Below are 18,714 nucleotides of genomic sequence, written 5' to 3' on the forward strand. Positions count from 1 at the left end.
TCTAGTAGCTTCTCCCCAGATTGTAATTTATTCCTTTTTTCTACATTTATCTCTGCCATTCTTATTTGGCAAAAGAAAAAATTGCTAGATGCATTTATTTTAGGTTTCGTTCTGTCTGGATTTTGCATTTCACCAATGTGTTTGGGAGTTGCGATGGAGCAGGCATTCTCCGGTTGCATGAATACAAAGCGAAGCGGCGCGGAGGAAACTCTCAGAGTCGGACGGAGTCATACTTTTCTACTTTAGGAAAGTGCGCAACGTGGGATTAGTTTTCTTTCTATATTTGGTAGGGCGCTCCCTAAGACTAACCGGTGCCTGAGCACCATGTAGCAATGTCCAATATATTTTTAGTTCTAGTTTCACCCTGTTCTTAGGAGACACTGACCTCATTCCTTTGGAAACCTTATGAGATTCTCTATGTTGGAAAACTCCAGAATTTAAATCTACCAAAATAATAGTGCATTATGTACAGAACAATTCGTAATCTAATAATCTTAATGCTAGTAAAAACTAAAGCTAGCTAGTAAATGGAAGTCTAAAGCTCTCAGTGGTCATCCTCGTCCTGACTGCTGCTGGACTTCTGGTAGGCGGCGGCAAACACAGGGTTGCAGACATCCTCTAGCTCCTGGAGCTTCTCTGCGTACTCGTCCGCCTCAGCGTCCAAGCCGGCGTTATCGAGCCACTCGCTGACCTCCCTTGCCGCCTCTTCCACCCTCTCCTTATCGCCGCCGTCCATCCTCCGTCCCATCTCGCCATCGACCGTCGTCCGGACATTGTACGCGTACGCCTCTAGCTTGTTCCGCGCGTCCACCTTCTCCATCACCATCTTGTCCTGCTCAGCGAACTCCTCCGCCTCGCGCACCATGCGGTCGATCTCCTCCGGGCTGATGCGACGGTCGGCGGCGCTGACAATCTCGATCTTCTCCGACCTGCCGGTGCCCTTGTCCGCCGCCCGCACGTGGAGGATGCCGTTGACGTCCACCTCGAAGGTCACCTCGATCTGTGCCCTGCCCCTAGGCGCCGGCGCGATCCCGGTGAGGTCGAACTTGCCGAGGAGCCGGTTGTCTTTCGTCATGCTCCGCTCGCCCTCGAACACCATGATCGTCACCGTGGTCTGCCTGTCCTTGTAGGTGGTGAACATCTGCGCCCTCTTGGTCGGCACCGGCGAGTTCCGTGGTAGCACGCTCGCCATCACTCCGCCGGCCGTCTCAATGCCGAGCGTCAGCGGCGTCACGTCGAGCACCAACAAGCCGTCGTTGTCGCCCCGCACGATGCTCGCCTGCACGGCGGCGCCGTAGGCCACCGCCTCGTCGGGGTTGACACCCTTGTGGGGCTCCTTGCCCTGGAAGTAGTCTTTGAGGAGCTGCTGGATCTTGGGGATCCTGGTGCTGCCGCCGACGAGCACGACCTCGTCGATGTCGGCCTTGGAGAGCCCGGCGTCCTGCATAGCCTTGTTGACGGGTGCCATGGTCTTGCGAAAGAGGTCGGCGTTGAGCTCCTCGAACCTCGCCCTGGTGAGCGGCTCCGACAGGTCGACGCCGTTGACCAGCGACTCGATCTCGACTCGGACCTGGTGCTGGTTGCTGAGCGCCCGCTTGGCGCGCTCGCACTCGCGGCGGAGCTTGCCGAGCGCGCGGGCGTCGCCGGAAACGTCGACGCCGTGCTTCCGCTTGACGAGCTTGATGAAGTGGTCCATGACGCGCTGGTCGAAGTCCTCGCCCCCGAGGTGTGTGTCGCCGTTGGTGGCGAGGACCTCGAAGACGCCGCCGTCGAGCGCGAGCACGCTGACATCGAAGGTGCCGCCGCCGAGGTCGAAGACGAGCACGGTCTTTTCCTTCTTCTCGTCCACCTTGTCAAGTCCGTAGGCGAGAGCGGCGGCGGTGGGCTCGTTGATGAGGCGGACGACGTTGAGCCCCGCGATGGCGCCGGCGTCCTTGGTGGCCTGGCGCTGGGCGTCGTTGAAGTAGGCCGGGATGGTGATCACGGCGTCCCGCACCTTCTCGCCGAGGTACGCCTCCGCCGTCTCCTTCATCCGCGTCAGCACCATGGCGCTGACCTCCTCTGGGCTAAACAGCCTGACGTCGCCGTCTTTCACCTCCACCTCCGCGTGCGGCTTTCCGTTTTTCTCCACGACCTTGTACGGTAGCAGCTTCATGTCCCTCTGCACCTCGGCGTCGGCGAACTGGCGGCCGATGAGGCGCTTGGCGTCGTAGACGGTGCGGAGCGGGTTGGCGGCGGCCTGGTTCTTTGCAGCCTCGCCGATGAGCCTCTCGCCGGTGTCGGTGAAAGCAACCCAGGACGGCGTGATCCGGTTCCCCTGGTCGTTGGCGATGATCTCCACGTGCCCGTTCCGGTACACGCCCACGCACGAGTACGTCGTGCCCAGGTCGATGCCGATCACCGGCCCGCCGGAACCCTTCGCCGCCGTCGGCGCCTGCGGCGCCGCTCCAGCAGAGGGAATCGCCGTGGCCGCGACGAGCAGCACCGCGAGCAACATGGCCCGAGCAGCTGCGACGAGCGAGCCATGGCGCCGGCGATCGCGAGCCATGTGGCGCCGGTGATCGATCGCGAGCCCGTTCGATTGATCTTTTTTCGAAGGTAGCTAGCTGAAGTAGTACATAGCAGGAGGTGGTGGAGGCGCTGCTATTTATGGCGCGACCCGCAGATGGTGCTTATAAAATGGGGCGCAAGTGAAATCTCAACCGCAGGCGCGACTTTGAGATTCGAACCGTTCGTTGACCATGCAAGTGGCACCTCCGCGTATAGCACCTGTATTCACGTATTCTGGTTTTATTCGCGAACCCTGTTATAGAAACCGCGTTGCGGGACCCAGGATAGACCCCACATGCGTCAATCTCACCACCACCCCCCCACCCTCTCTATCTCACACCACCTCTATTCGGGATAATTTTTTGCGCCGCCTCCATTACCGGAGGAATCCGAGCTCAATCCATGTCCCCGTGGCCCGGATCAACCTCTGACGGAGTACAAGCCGATTCGTCTATTCGGAGCGATGGTTTCTCAGGAGATTCGGAGCTGGGCAGTGAGGTGAATCGTTCTTCCTTGACTTTCCTTTATCCCCTGTTTCACCTGCACACAATCCGAGTTTCCGCTCGATTGCGTAGATTAATTGTTCGTTTTCCTACTTCAGAGTATCTACGATTTCGATCCGCACTTGGATCTGCCTCGGGAAACCATGGATCTGTGCTTCACGGGGCCGGATTTGAAAACGAATCTCAGATGCGGTCACGGGGACGCCCCGCACAGGAAGGTGGCATTTGACATGGCGGCCACAGGGAGAAGATTCCTTGGATGCTCTCGTCAGGTGAGAAAATTAATCCTCGTCACGATTTGAAGCAATTTCGCTGTTTAGTTGTTGATGCAGACAAGAGAGCTGCACAATATCTTACTTGTTTGTTTTGACCACGTGCCTGGTAGCATTCGCTGATTGTGTCCTGAAATAAAAAAAAATAGATTTTTTTCGTGATGCAACCATGCGGTTATATGAAAGGCAATATTTGTGCTTCGATGCACAGAAATTGTGCTCCCAATCAACTGAAAAAATGGTGTGGTAGGACTTTGAGGGTATAGGACCACCAATGCATAATCTTAAATTAACTGAGGTGTTCATTACCTCGAAAACACATGTATATGTCGTGACAAAAAGTAGTGGAGATCAATTATGGCGATGGCTATCCGTGTGTGTGTATTTTTTGAACTGTCTGAAGCAATAAGGCTCTCAAAGACATATGCATGGTACTGATACTCCCGCTCTATTAAGTGTAGCCCTCTGAATTATAGAGTAACAACTGTCTATCTAATTTGCATTTTCTACACCTGACCGTGAAGGACTGATGGTGGTTTGTCACCCGTACCGTTCGGACGATCAAACGGTACTGCATGAAACCTGTTGCGTTGCTAGAAGTTAGGCTTGAAAATGCCTAGGCAGCTTTTGTGTTGATTTTTGTCTGATGCTCACAATGAAATGAATGGCCAAATTCAGCTATAAATTGTCTTACGATAATTTATGGTATTTTTTTTGACGGAGAACCTGATCTATTGTGCTTGTCATTTTGTAGGGGCGGGAGCGTTGCTCATTTGTCGTGTGGATCGACCAACCTTGGAGTCCCCGTATTGACTAGGACTTTAATCAGCTTGTGGGGTTTAGTTGGCTTGAATTGCAGGGATGAATCTATGCCCATTGATGTGGAAGCGCCCATTGATCAAGCATACGTAAATCTATGGACCGAGAAAAATAACCTGCAGAATGCGTTCGAGCATATGGAGCGGCAAATGAAGATTAAGGAACTCAGGCTTAAGGAAGTTATCCGCCGCAACAGCGACAGAGCGTCACGCTCCTTGAACTTCTATTCCAATGTGTCCATATCTGCCGCCAGCGTAGCTGCTACTCTTTTTGCTGTTCTAGTGTTTGTTCTTCTAAAATAGTCATTTGTCACTTGTTGTAATCTTATCATTAATGTAGACTGTTGCCTTGTAAGCATTCGCACGTGTGCCTGGAATGCAGTTCAGTGTTTTAAAGTTACCATTAGATATCTAGTCGATTTGTTACTAGTACAGATGTGCATGCACTACATATTGAATATATGTGTGTTACCATCAGAGGGTTCATCTTGCGTGGAAGTGCTGCTAACATGGGGAATGCAGTGAGAGAAATTATTTTTGTGGTACTTCTTAAAAATGGTTGTGAGCTCGTATCCTAACTGTTGGGCAGCTCAGAAGACGGTTTTCTCCTATTAGAAACAAAATAAAGCAATAATTGTGCGGAACCAACCTGAAGTCAGGCAAGTTCAGCATATGGCCATGTCGGGACCTTATAGTTTTGTGTGCAAGGACAATATGGACTAGTCTATGGTACTCCATGTAAATAAAAATCTAGTTACGTACACGATGCGTAAGCATCCAAGACCGTCATCCGTGTTAAGCGCCATATACTATATATTGGTGAAGATTTAATAATCCGATAATATACGTTGCAGCAAATGAGATTACAAGAAAAAAAAAAGAGCTAATGGTGTGTGCAAAACCCGCACGACGTCTGACCAGAAAATATATATAGTAGTGAGGGACTGTTCCGAGAGTTGAACCCGTACTCTATATGCACGCTGTACACCATGATAACTCTGTCAAAAAAATTTAAAAAATGGAGTGAACTCCCAACTCTGTAAGGTCAGGAGTATATCTATAACACACAAATAAACAATAGCGCACCCATGGTACAGAATTAGTTGGCAGCGAACACAGTGGAATAATGTGTGGCATTACCCATGTTGATAGATGCAAATATTCAGCAGACAAATATCTGGATAATTCATGCAATACGCGCCCCACAAAAAACATTGGTTCAGAAATTAATATAACAGTAGTCATCTGACCATGGTACTGACATCTAGATAAATATTAACCCACGATGCAGCTGTTGAGGCAGACTGGGCATTACATGGCTTCTCCACGTCCTCGACGATTCCTAGGCGAAACTACATGACGCCTAGGCAACGCTTGTACTTGTCAGGAATGTGACCGATGTTCCCCTCAACTGAAAGTGCGTCCAGCAGGAGGATCATCCGAGACATATGTGACACAAGGATCGTACATCGTACATACGTATAGCTCGAACATGGGCTGATTCATACAAAGCATCCATCTGCGTCGCACATGCATCGGCATGATTTTGCACCACAAAAGGCGTACACCATACATACGCAAAACCTCAACATCTAACCCGTTGCATGGACCCATGCCCCCCCCCCCCCCACCCCGAGTATACATGGATCACATGGGGTCCTTGTCACGAGTGTCGTTCCGTACATGATTCAGAAACATGTGGTACCATGCGTGTCGATGCATGTGGTACCAAGATGCGTTACACCACAAAAGAGCGTACACCACACAACGTAATACTCAAACATGGATTGATTCATAATAGCATCCATCGGCATCGCACATGCATCGGCATGCGTTGCAACACAAAATGCGTACACCATAAAGGGCGTTCATCATACATACGTAAACCTCAACAACTAATCCGTTGCGTGGACCCATGCCCCACGAAGATATGTGAAACCATGAGGTCCTTAACACAATTGCCTTTCAGTACAATACACCATACATTCCTAACCCCAACCCTCACCCCAACCCCTAACCCTAACCCCAACCCCTAACCCTAACCCTGAACCCCCCCACCCTAACCCTAACCCCAACCCTGATCCTAACCCTACCCCATATCCCTAACCCCAACCCATAGCCATAGCCATAGCCCTCAACAACTAATCCGTTGCATGGACCCATGCCCCACGAAGATATGTGAAACCATAAGTCCTTAACACAATTGTCTTTCAGTACAAGATTCGGTAACATGTAGTACCTTGCGTGTCGATTTCGGATGACCGCCGGGGTACCAACTTGCGTCGCACCACAAGTATCGTACATCGTACATAGGTATAGCTCGAACATGGGCTGATACCTACGAAGCATACATCTGCGTCGCACATGCATCGACATGATTTTGCACCACAAAAGGCGTACACCATACATACGAATCGCACATGCATCAACATTAACCTCCAACCCCTTACCCTGACCATGAACCCCCAGCCCTAACCCTAACTCTAACCCAGACCCTAACCCTATCCCATACGTATCGCTCAAACATGGGATGATTCATACAAGCATGGGCATGGCGTCCCACATGCATCATTATGTGTTGCACCATATAGGGCGTACACCATACATACGTAAAAATCTCAACAACTAACCAGCTGAATGGACCGATGACCCACGAAGTTATGATGAATCCATAAGGTCCTTGCCGCATTCGACATTCGGTACGAGGTTCGGTAACAGGTAGTACATTATGTGTCGATTCGGATCACGGCGGTGGAACCAACTTGCGTCACAAACACAGAAGGCGTACACCGTACACACGAATAGCTCAAACATATAGTAATTTACGTGTCGGTATATATGACCGCCGGTGTACCAAGATGTGTTGCACCACAAAAAGAGTGTACACCATACATACGTATCGCTCAAAAATGGGTCCAATGGGGTCCTTACCACGAGTGCCGTTCCGTACATGATTTAGAAACATGTAGTACCATGCGTGTCGATTTGGAAGACCGCTGGTGTACCAAGATGCGTTACACCACAAAGAGCGTACACCACACATACGTAATACTCAAACATGGGTTGATTCATGATAGCATCCATCGGCATCGCACGTGCATCGGCATGCATTGCAACACAAAAGGCGCACACCATACATACGTAAACCTCAACAAATAATCCGGTGCGTGGACCCATGCCCCACGAAGACATGTGAAAAACATGAGGTACTTAACACAATTGTCTTCCAGTACGAGAGTCGGTAACATGTAGTACCTTTCGTGTCTATTTCGGATGACCGCCGGGGTACCAACTTGCGACGCACAACAAGGATCTTACATCGTACATACGTATAGCTCGAACATGGACTGATTCAGAAAAGCTACGTAAACCTCAACAACTAGTCTGTTGCATGGACCCATGCCCCACGAAGACACGTGAAAAAACATGAGGTACTTAACACAATTGTCTTCCAGTACGAGAGTCGGTAACATGTAGTACCTTTCGTGTCGATTTCGGATGACCGCCGGGGTACCAACTTGCGTCGCACCACAAGGATCGTACATCGTACATATGTATAGCTCGAACATGGGCTGATTCATACAAAGCATCTATCTGCGTCGCACATGCATCGGCATGACTTTGCACCACAAAAGGCGTACACCATACATACGTGAAACCTCAACAACTAACCCGTTGCATCGACACATGCCCCCCGGAATATACATGGATCCAATGGGGTCCTTACCACGAGTGCCGTTCCGTACATGATTCAGAAACATGTAGTACCATGCGTGTCGATTTTGAAGAGCGTCGGTGTACCAAGATGCGTTACACCACAAAGAGCGTACACCACACACACGTAATACTCAAACATGGGTTGATTCATAATAGCATCCATCGGCATCGCACATGCATCGGCATGCGTTGCAACACAAAATGCGTACACCATAAAGGGCGTTCATCATACATACGTAAACCTCAACAACTAATCCGTTGCGTGGACCCATGCCCCACGAAGATATGTGAAACCATGAGGTCCTTAACACAATTGCCTTTCAGTACAATACACCATACATGCCTAACCCCAACCCTCACCCCAACCCCTAACCCTAACCCCAACCCCTAACCCTAACCCTGAACCCCCCACCCTAACCCTAACCCCAACCCTGATCCTAGCCCTAACCCATATCCCTAACCACAACCCATAGCCATAGCCATACCCCTCAACAACTAATCCGTTGCATGGACCCATGTCCCACAAAGATATGTGAAACCATGAGTCCTTAACACAATTGTCTTTCAGTACAAGCTTAGGTAACATGTAGTACCTTGCGTGTCGATTTCGGATGACCGCCGGGGTACCAACTTGCGTCGCACCACAAGGATCGTACATCGTACATACGTATAGCTCGAGCACGGGCTGATTTATACAAAGCATCCATCTGCGTCGCACATGCATCAACATGATTTTGCACCACAAAAGGCGTACACCATACCTACGTAAAACCTCAACAACCACCCCGTTGCATGGACCCATGCCCCCCCCCCCCCCGAATATGCATGGATCCCATGGGGTCCTTGCCACGAGTGTCGTTCCGTACATGATTCAGAAACATGTAGTACCATGCGTGTTAATTTGGATGACCGCCGGTGTACCAAGATGCGTTACACCACAAAGAGCGTACACCACACATACGTAATACTCATAGTGCCATATAGTCCTTATCAAAGTTCATACAAGGTACATCGGGGTCAATCGTTTGATTCCTTCGCCATCTATTCATCAGTACAATATGCATGGCAAAAAAATATAGATCTGTACCACGTTGTGTGCTGAGAAGAATTACTGTATACATTAATTTTTGACTAAACTTTAATGCACATAAAAATGAGCCTGGCTACTGTTCCACTAAACGCCATACATTGATTTGTGTTCTTTAGACCAACTAAACTTATTTTGGCCTTCATCCTACAAAATTGAAGAAGGAAAGTCCGGCTGCTGTAGCATAGCTGATTTTACTCCTCGATATAATAGGATCCGGTCACATCGAAACGACTAATTGATAACAATGCAAAACGAACAAAAAAATAATATGGCATAACTTATTGTCAATTCAATAAACTCTGAATTTTATTCCGCGTGGGACCATAACATCATTGAGTGACTATATGCTAACAAATAAAATCATGGTGTGCGACAAAAGAAAACAGATCTTAACAAAGTAGACTCGCTTCATATAGGCTGTACCAAGCAAAACATTTCCTGGTCACTAATTATTCAGGTTATACTGACCGAAACCAACCTACTAGAACCTAGTCATTCCCTGGGTATCAAATCAGCATGCATTGCGTAATTCAAAAAAATAAGGGTAACAGCCCAAAGGTACAATGCCACCTCTGTGCAGTGTTACATGCACAGAAAAAATGAACCAGACCCATCTCATGGTTGACAGAACACCCGCCATCTGTACTGCCTATTACAAAAAAATAGGTCCAGCGAGCCAATGAATAATACCGACATTATGATTGGATCGCGTAAAAAAAAATCAGTTAACACGAGATGTGTTAGACTGAAATAGAAACCAGTGATTAAACTCACCGGTTCGTCACCGTATACCCCTTTGATATACACACATTCTTCTTATGACCAACTACTCCACAGTTGGAGCACCGTGCCTCTCGCCTAGGCTTCTTAGAGCTCCTCTCCACCGAGGGGCAAGACCCAGCATTGTGATGCCTGCTGCGGCACACAGAGCAGAAGCGAGTCCTTGGCACACTCACCTCGTATCCAGGCTTCGCTCTTGCTGAAGTGGGTCGTCCTAAATCCGCCTTCTTGTAAGGAGCAATCATCTCTGGACTGAAGCTAATCCGTTCTGGATCAACACCGTGATCAGAAGTATCATCTATGGTTTCGCCCATACCTGATGTATGAAACCTCTGTTCCAGCCCCAAACCATCACTTATCCTACTTGCCTCTGAGATCTTGGGCATTGCATCTAACATGCTGCTCATAGCAACCTCGAATGACTCTGGATTCGAGTCGCCTAACTGTACCATCTCGAGTGCGGTTCTGTACAGAGCTGTGTGGCGGAAACTTGTTGATTGCAACACCGGACTATCCTTCTGGTACATTCTAAGATGCTCGGGCAAGTCTCTGCATGCGTTCCTGGTCTATCTCTGCATAATGTGACAGCCTGGTATTTCAGTTCTTCCCAAGAAGGATAAGACCTGGAACCACATAACAGAAGATCAAAAATGTTAGCATAAAAAGACTCCATTCAAGGCTGTTCCACCCATCACTGTATTTCTGGTATTTTCACTTTGCCTAAATACCCTAGACGACTTACCCTTATAACGTGGCAGCATATCATACCCATATGCTCATACATCCCGCAATCGCAACGAAAATAGTCTCTTGTCGTATCTATTCTGACCTCAAATGCCCCGCGTGACCACCTCTCCCTCTTCTCCGTGTCGAAGTGAATGACAATATACCTTGATCCCCTAATGATCTGTTGCGCAGTGTACGAAGCCGACTGGAAGATCTTGACTTCGAACAGTTCAAACAGGGACGGCGTGTATATCTTACTTGCATGCTTCTCGATCGGTCCGCCGCTGTTTAATAAAACTCAGCACTGCAAGACATGTGGGAAAAAAGGTCAACACCATGAAAAAAGGAGTATGATTACTGGCATCCGAATACTATATAAAGATAATGTGCGGTGCATCAAGCGTACCAGTCTGCTGCGCTTCTCCTCGAAGTTTTCCTCCTCATCTCTCTGGAACTGCAACTTATTATAACCTCTAACAAACATATTCATGCTGCATCCAGGCGGCACATACAACTTCAGCATATGATTTGCACTCTCCGAACCCTGTGTGCTGGTCATCCTAGCGCAGAATACTCCGGAGAAGTATGGTTTCGCCCATTTCTGGCGGACATCGTATATCTGGGTCAAAAAATGGGTGGTCCTGAAGAGCATACTTTCCAATCAACTCTCCCCACGCAGACTCAAATTCATCTATAGTAAGCATATGGTGGCAGATCTTGTGTAGCTCGTCCCGAAAGCCTGCATTCTTAGCATACATTGGCCCAAGGTTTTCCTTTGCCTTGCGCAAAACATGCCACTTGCACCACCTGTGCTTTGTCAGAGGAAGAACCGCCCCAATTGCAATCTCCATGGCACGGCATTGATCTGTCAACATAACATAACATAATTACGAAACAAACATATGTAAAGCACTAGGGAACTGGTGTGAACAGAAGACTTCATGCTGATAAACTCTATTTGAATTATGTTGAGAAATATTAACACAGCATGTTAACTCAGCCCTGCGTCTGTATGAAAAGGGAAATTTGCACTTTAAAGATCGGAAAACTGTATCCCCAGACAACTGTAAGATGGTGATCTAGTACTCTGGGGGTATAGGACCCCCAAACCATGATCTTAACTACAGTGCACTGCTCATTTCTATGGAAACTCTCTCTATGCCGTGACAATTAATGGAGAGATCCATTAGGGCGATGACTAGCAGTGTATATAGTATCTGTACTTTCTGAAACAATATGATTCTCAAGCGCGTATGCACGGTACTGATACATTCCCCCTACCAAGTGTATCTCACTGTTTAATAGAGTCACCCCTGTCCTACTAATTTGCATTTCTACACCTGACCATGAAGGACTACATGCGGGTTGTTGCCAGTACCATTTGGACGATCAAACAGTACTCCATGCAACCTGTAGGGTACCTAAACCAAACTTGTAACTGCCTGGCCTCATTCCGTGTTGTTTTCATCAGATGCTCAGGTTGAAATGAATGCCAAACTACAGTTATAACCTATCTTACGAAAATGTCTGAGTGTCCTGTGGCCTCTCTGAACAATAATCCTCATGTGTATTCAGATCCTCCCCATCAGATGAGCTGCATAAACAAGTGCATCTCTAACAAAATCAGACATCGTGACCTCCGAAAACATCAGAATACTGCATTATGTATGCTCAGGATTATGATTTTTGAGCCTGTAAATAATCTACATACCTAATCACCGTGTGTGTTGACGCGTTTGTTTCGGTGTATAGACCAGATGGAAAATCTCCCTCCAACTCTTCTGGAACAAAATCACAACCCCTGAAAAAAAAAATGAAATTATCAGTGCCCCCGATCAACTGTATTAATCCTTATCAAACATATGCTGAGACAGTGGCCCTGATATATAGTCTCCACCGTTTAAATTTATATGTGATACAAAGCAACCTTATAACCAGAACTACACGGTTCTCTCCAAGGTGGAAAACCCAATCAGTAAGACATCTTATCCAACACCCCAAGCTGACCCCGATCCCTCGATTCCTACTCGCCGTGTACCAACCATACCAAATCATGGATTAACAGCCCTTGTTGCACCCTCCATCTCGCTCTATGCCCTCGGGAACAAACGATGCATTGAGCACCTTCATACAGAGATACCAGAGAATCATATCGTGCGGGTGCAGAGATATCCATCTATCCGGTATATTATCTAATTTTGTTTATACCTAACGAACGCCGTAGGTATAGGCAGGCTAAATCCTCCCCCCTTAACCGCCGCTACTGACGAAACTGACGAAATCAGGACCTAATTGGAGGTGTGGTTCAGTAAAGTTACAAACTGTCTAACAAGGGCTCACCTGTTGCCCCATGGCTCCGGGGATCTCGGCGAAACTGTGCGGCTGGGAGCGCCGTCTTCCGTCGATGCCCTGGAACCTCCGTCCAGCCCGTCATATAGCTCGCCGGAGCCGCCGCCGCCACTGCCGCTCCCAGAGCTGTTTGACTCACCGCTCCAGATTTCCGTGTACAAGCGGAATTCCGCCGGGATTACCTCTTCTCTTTCGATCCATCCCGAATCTACACCTGGATAACCCATGCTGGAGGAGGAATCGGCGGTCAGATCAGCTGCGGCGCAGAATCAAACAAACTCGGCAAAAAAGTGACGATGTGGAACCATGGAACGAACCTGAGAAGCAGCTCGGTGAACCCTTGCGCGCCTCCATGGCGCTGCATCGCCGGCTCAGTCTGAATCTGGAGATCGAGACTGGTCCTGGGTTGGGGTGTTCTGTGAGCGCCGAGATGCCCGGAGGTCGCGAGATGCCGGACGATTTTGAATTCGAACTGGTAGATCCTGGTCGCCGTTTGTCCTAATCGACCCCAAGCTGCGGGCCACCACCGTATATACGGACCAGTACAGCACGCGTATACGTCCGGCTCTCTCTGTATTCTTGCAAACGCCGGTCAACTCTTCCGGACGTGGGGCCAGCACGCGAATCTTGGAACTGCCCCGGACGGCCACGATTTCACCTGCGCCCCATTTTATAAGCTACAACGCATTTTCGTTTATGGCGGCAGAACATACCGCGCGCGAGGGCGTCACATCGTCGAATCGGAGGTTGTCTCCGACGCTGTCTGCTCCTCGGGAGCGTGGCGGCGGGGTGATCTGGGCCGTGGGATGCGATGATCGAGCGGCTGTGAGCCAGGCTGACTACGTGACGTGTTGACGAGCAATTGATTTCATTGTTCGATCCGTTTCCAAAAAGAATCTGTTGTTGGCCTGTAAGGTTTAGAACTGGTACCACAGTTGTTTCGGACCTCACCAAAATTTCCGTAATTTCAAAATTTATCGCCAATTATATTACTACGTCTAAATTCATTGGATTCTTTAATTTTATTTGGCTTGAATCTAGACTGAAAATTTTGGGGCGTGACAGTGAGGGCCTGGAAGCACCTGCATCACATAATGAATGTTTTTTCTCTTAAGGCGCAGAACTGGATTTGTTCGTGCAAAAGTTGCTACAAAATCATCAAGAAACGCAGGAATACTCAACAGCTCAATCCTCCAGAACTGGATCCTTCCAGATTAAAATATTCACTACAATTGGGTGCAAACAAGTGATGCTAAATCACCTGTGTTGTTTCTAGTGCAATGCTGAACCAGGAGAACCTCTAGCCAGATGAATAGGCCGGCTTCGTCCCGCCGTCTACATTTTGTTTTTTCTCAAGGTGAACAACATGGAAAAATCAGAGGCGTTTTTGTTACAACATCGCCAGCATAGTGTGCAGTTAGAGCATCTTCAGCCGCGTCCCCTAAAGCGTCCCCCAAACCGCGCCGGATTGAGCGTTTGGGGGACGTGTTTTGTTCGTGTCGCGTTTGGGGGACGTCGCTCCCCAGCCGCGTCCCCCAAACACCGCCACCAATCAGGATTTCAAATTGTTGCATTCAAAAGAGATCGTTCCCGCCGAATCGTCGCGATCAGAGTAGCGGCGATCAAAGTACTGGGCGCGCAATCATACTACAGACCATAGTGCATGCTAAATTAGAAGAAGGGGTTGGTCGACGGCGACGTATCCTGAGTCGACGCAGGCCCGTCGATCACGATAACCTCGTCGCGATCTGCCATTTCTCATTCCCTTTGAGCTTGGTATAGCAATGCATCAGCGCGAACGACTTATCCCATCCGAGTTCCTGCGGTAAACCTCCATGGCCCTACCAAACTAGCCAAAGGAAGCGAAATCATTTCATCGAACACCATGGGGGCGCTACAGATTATGGAAGAAAGAGTCGTACCATTTGGGAGAGGTCGGCGCCACTCTCGGCTCTGGTCAGTAAGTCCTGATGGTATCCATGGAAGGAGTTCACCGACGCCTGGATGATGGCCCATCGCGTCGACATTGCCTTTTGGCTCCTCTTCATTGTCACTTTGTTGTAGTCGCTCTAGATGAGCTTGCACTCATCGAACTCGGCCTTGATCCTCGCCCAATACTTCCCCCATTTTTGGTTGGCGCCGATGATGGAGTCATGGCTCACCGTCGCCCACGACTCGCACAGACAAAGATCCTCCAAAACCGTCCACTTGGGGCCTCGTGTGCCCAACGCCTTCTTCTTCTTTTTCTTCTTCATGCCGTCCGTGTCTACCTCCACGAGATCATCGTCACCGGCACCCTCCTCGTCTTCTTCCTCGCCCTCTTCGTCCTCGTCGCCGTCCTCATCCTCCACCCCCTCCTCTTCATCGTCCTCATCGTCCTCACCCCCACCCTCTTCCTCAGCACCCTCAGCACTGGCGCCGCCGTCGAATTCGAGCGGCCCCCTGCGGCCAGTGAAAGGGTCGCCGTCCGCACCGGGTCCTGGCTCGCGCTGCTCGTACGCCGGGGAGTAGAGGTTGTTGGGGTTGAAGCCGCCATGCGGCAGCGCATCCTGGTAGTGCGGCGACAAGTTAGGCGTCACGCACCCGGGAGTGCCGGAGGGGCCGTCATTGTAGAAGGCGGATGACAACGGAGAGAACACTCCCGGAACGTACACCGGCACGTTCGTACTATATGGGCTCGCGTTGGTGGCGGCGAGACACCCGGCCATTAAGTGCTGGTGCTGGCGCGCCGCCAGAGCCTTCTTCTCCTGCTCCGCCGCCCTCCGTCCTTTCCGCTCCGCCGTCGACATCTTCCGGCGCGGACGGTCTTGATGCCACGCGATCATCGGTCCATCCTCCGGCTTCTTCTTCGGAGCCGGCGCCTTCCGCGGCTTCGCGAACGGCGCTTTCACCCCTTTCGTCGCATTGCCCGGCGGCTTCTTGGCCGCTTTCTTGGCCATCTTCTTGGGGGCTACCGGCGGCGTCATGGAATGGGGAGAGGGTAGCGGCGGCGGGAGGGAGAAACAAATCGGCGGGATAGGAGAAAATGAATCGGCGGCGGGATATGTGTTGGGAGGCCAGAAATGCGCGGCGGGATAGGCGCGATATGGCGGGAGGGGCGGGATTTGGTGGGAGTGGGAGACGACTTTTCACTGAGCCGCTGACGCGCCGGGCCCGCATCGGTTCGCCTCGCTTTTCGTTGTGTCCGGCGTGCCCGGAGCGTCCCCTGTGGGACGGGGACGGGCTCGGGCGCCGGACACCGTATCGGGACGCGCCGGACAAAATTCAGGTTTAGGGGACGCGGCTGGAACGGTTTTTTGGTCCGGCGCACCCCAAATTACTTTGAGGGACGCTTTGGGGACGCGGCTGGAGATGCTCTTAGCTTTAAAAAAATATTTTGTCTGAATACTGCACGCAACGGTCTGCTCCACCACCTCCGCAGGATTGCATTAGCAATGATGTTGAAGCTCATGACATTCATTATCACACACCAAAACATTAAACCAAATCATAACCAATTTGCATAAATCACAAACTTTGTAACCAGATGCTAACATTCTTTAAAGAAACCAGAAGCTCACATTCAATTAGTTTGTGCATATATTTCAGGAATACCAGCTACAAGTTTCAACCGGCATTGACATACCATAGATTTAGCCTTATGTTGCATTGGTTGCATGTAAACGGTCTGCAAACCAGGCAGAACGTGACCTGGGGAAGTTGAGATTGGGAGCTATTTGTATATTGCCTGAACCAACGTAGTAATAGAAGTATGATGTAGGAGTACCACACTACCAGCAGCTATTGCTTCAGTTGTAATGTGCGAGTTGGCCCAGACTATCGAGTAATAAAGCCCTGATACATTTAAATACCAGCTTCATTTCTCAAAAAGATAGACCAATCAAATTTTCTTTTCTAATCCTGCCAGCAAACAAAATGTTTGCAGGATAGAAGAAATGCCATGTTATCCTGACTTCGTGCTATCATGCACAATCGACTTTATTATTTTACTATGCCCAGGACATACAGACAAGAAATCACACAATGCAATAGTTGTAAATAGACCAGCCAGCCAGCTGGAATAACAGAATCGTGGATCACTCCCAATAGCACAACAGATGCTATTCTTCCTAGTATAGCAGTACTTCTTAACATATGTGGGGTTCAGTCTTAACTCTGAAAATTGACAGATAATGAGCAAATACATGTGTGATTCCCATTTTGCTATCCTGCCTAACTGTAAATGAGAAGAAAAGAAGAGGCAAATATAACCACCCTCTATTCGAAAATCTTCTCACCAGTTGAGAAAATCAAGAAAATGACTGAACTAAAAATACAGAGGTATCCCGGAACAAAGAAGACTGTTTTCCATGTCTCGGAGCTTGTTAGATCCATGTTAGATGCCTTTGAAGCCTCCAGAATATTTCCCGTGAGGCCAACACCAACTATCCCAGCTAATGTCCCGGCTGTATTTGAAACCCCCATCACTATGCCGGCAAATTTTGGAGCAACATCCATATGATTCACCGCAAACCCTGCTCTTCCCAGAGCCAGAAAACCAAGAGATACCGATGAACACATCACAGTCCCTGAGGGCGTCCCAAATGAAGGAAGGGCCATAAGTGCAACAGCCGCAACAACAAACCCAATGGTGTTCAGGAGCTTCCTTGTCTTGGTAACTGATAAAATCCTTTTTGTAATCAAGTGATCAGCAACCACTCCACCAATATTAGAGAAAATAAACATGTTGAAATAGGGAAGCATCTTTGAGGATCCCATGTCCTGGAGGCTAAGCTTAAGGGCTAGTTCGAAATAAGTAGGCAGCCAGTTCATGATAACATACAAGGCATAGTGGAAAGTGAAGTTGTTCACGACAATTGCCCAAACAGGTAGACTGAAGATAATCCTTCGCCATGGTATCTTTACAGTACGAGGTGCGACAACCCCTCCAGATTGCGCCTTAGTCTTCTCTCGAGACGCTACCTTTGGCATTGACACTTTTGGAAGGTCAGTGCGAGGTGTCTCTCTGGAAAACTTGAACCAAATTACAGACCATGCAACTCCAAGTACCGCTTCAACAAAGAAAACAGATTGGGGTCCCATGTGCTTCACCAGACTTGGAAAAAACAGCATGCCACCAGCTGCACCGAGGTACATCCCTGAGGTTGTTAAAGAAACTGAGCGAGAGCGCTCCTGCGGTGGCACCCATTGAGCCAGAACAGTGTGAATAGCAGGAAATATGAAACCTTGTGCTACACCAACAAAAAGGCGAGAAAGGACCAGCATGACTACTCTGTTGGGGTCCAGTGGAATTAGACCACATATCAAAGACCACAACATGAACGACAGCAGCAGAACACGTCTACCTCCCAATCTCTGAGCTGCCCATCCACCAGGAATTTGTGACAAAACATACCCATAATAAAACATGGATAGTATCATGCCCTTGTTTGCTTGATTCACATCAATTGCATCAGCTGCTACGGTATAAGCAATAGAGAAACCCACACGTTCAATGTAACAGACATTAGTGCAGATGAATGTCAGCAGGACTATGACATAACGCCTTGGGAACTTCATTCTCGCCATTACCAACTAGAGATGAACCACCAAGTGTTGGTAGCAATCTTAATCAGGCCACCACTTGCTGACCTCCCACGAGCAATCACCAGAGTTTACCATAAACCTGTCTTTCTTCCTTCCATCTCTTGGGATAACAGGATCTGAAACAGATAAAATACTGATCATTCACCGTTATGAAACAATGTGGGGGATTCTTCAGCTGTACTTCACACATCCATAGCAGTTAACTGATCTTAGAAGAAATTCAACACAGACAAAGCACTATATGCTGCACATTAACTCAAGAGACCTGCTCGATGGAGAAAACAAAATTACTTAGTTAGCTGAATCAAACCATGAATGTGAGA

General features: G+C 48.9%; 4 protein-coding genes across 5 annotated transcripts; 1 reads left to right on the forward strand and 3 right to left on the reverse strand.

Moving 5' to 3' along the window:
* Positions 1 to 513: 513 nt before the first annotated feature.
* LOC124656104 (heat shock 70 kDa protein BIP5-like) lies at positions 514 to 2,497 on the reverse strand. The gene has a single exon (XM_047194909.1). It carries the CDS (start codon positions 2,495 to 2,497, stop codon positions 545 to 547), a length of 1,953 nt encoding a protein of 650 aa, XP_047050865.1. The 3' UTR covers positions 514 to 544.
* Positions 2,498 to 2,893: 396 nt separating this feature from the next.
* LOC124654481 lies at positions 2,894 to 4,622 on the forward strand. Its single transcript, XM_047193477.1, has 3 exons — positions 2,894 to 3,048; positions 3,152 to 3,325; positions 4,080 to 4,622. The coding sequence occupies exons 1-3, from the start codon at positions 2,953 to 2,955 to the stop codon at positions 4,140 to 4,142; spliced, it is 333 nt and encodes a 110-aa protein (XP_047049433.1). The 5' UTR covers positions 2,894 to 2,952; the 3' UTR covers positions 4,143 to 4,622.
* A 6,053-nt stretch (positions 4,623 to 10,675) lies between these two features.
* LOC124658135 lies at positions 10,676 to 13,250 on the reverse strand. Of its 2 annotated transcripts, none has more exons than XM_047196560.1 (6): positions 13,123 to 13,250; positions 12,797 to 13,019; positions 12,168 to 12,257; positions 11,835 to 12,050; positions 10,863 to 11,321; positions 10,676 to 10,760 (listed from the first exon to the last, which is right to left on the reverse strand). In XM_047196560.1, exons 1-4 carry the CDS (start codon positions 13,157 to 13,159, stop codon positions 11,972 to 11,974), a joined length of 429 nt encoding a protein of 142 aa, XP_047052516.1. In that variant the 5' UTR covers positions 13,160 to 13,250; the 3' UTR covers positions 10,676 to 10,760; positions 10,863 to 11,321; positions 11,835 to 11,971. The 2 variants fall into 2 exon arrangements, with proteins under 2 accessions (XP_047052516.1, XP_047052515.1); XM_047196559.1 differs by having other exon boundaries at positions 12,797 to 13,033.
* Positions 13,251 to 17,029: 3,779 nt separating this feature from the next.
* Positions 17,030 to 18,439, reverse strand: LOC124658060 (probable anion transporter 7). The gene has a single exon (XM_047196505.1). The coding sequence runs from the start codon at positions 18,371 to 18,373 to the stop codon at positions 17,063 to 17,065; it is 1,311 nt and encodes a 436-aa protein (XP_047052461.1). The 5' UTR covers positions 18,374 to 18,439; the 3' UTR covers positions 17,030 to 17,062.
* Between the last annotated feature and the right edge of the window lie 275 nt (positions 18,440 to 18,714).

This window comes from Lolium rigidum, chromosome 5 (assembly GCF_022539505.1).
Source record: "Lolium rigidum isolate FL_2022 chromosome 5, APGP_CSIRO_Lrig_0.1, whole genome shotgun sequence".
NCBI classification, from domain to species: Eukaryota; Viridiplantae; Streptophyta; class Magnoliopsida; order Poales; family Poaceae; genus Lolium; species Lolium rigidum.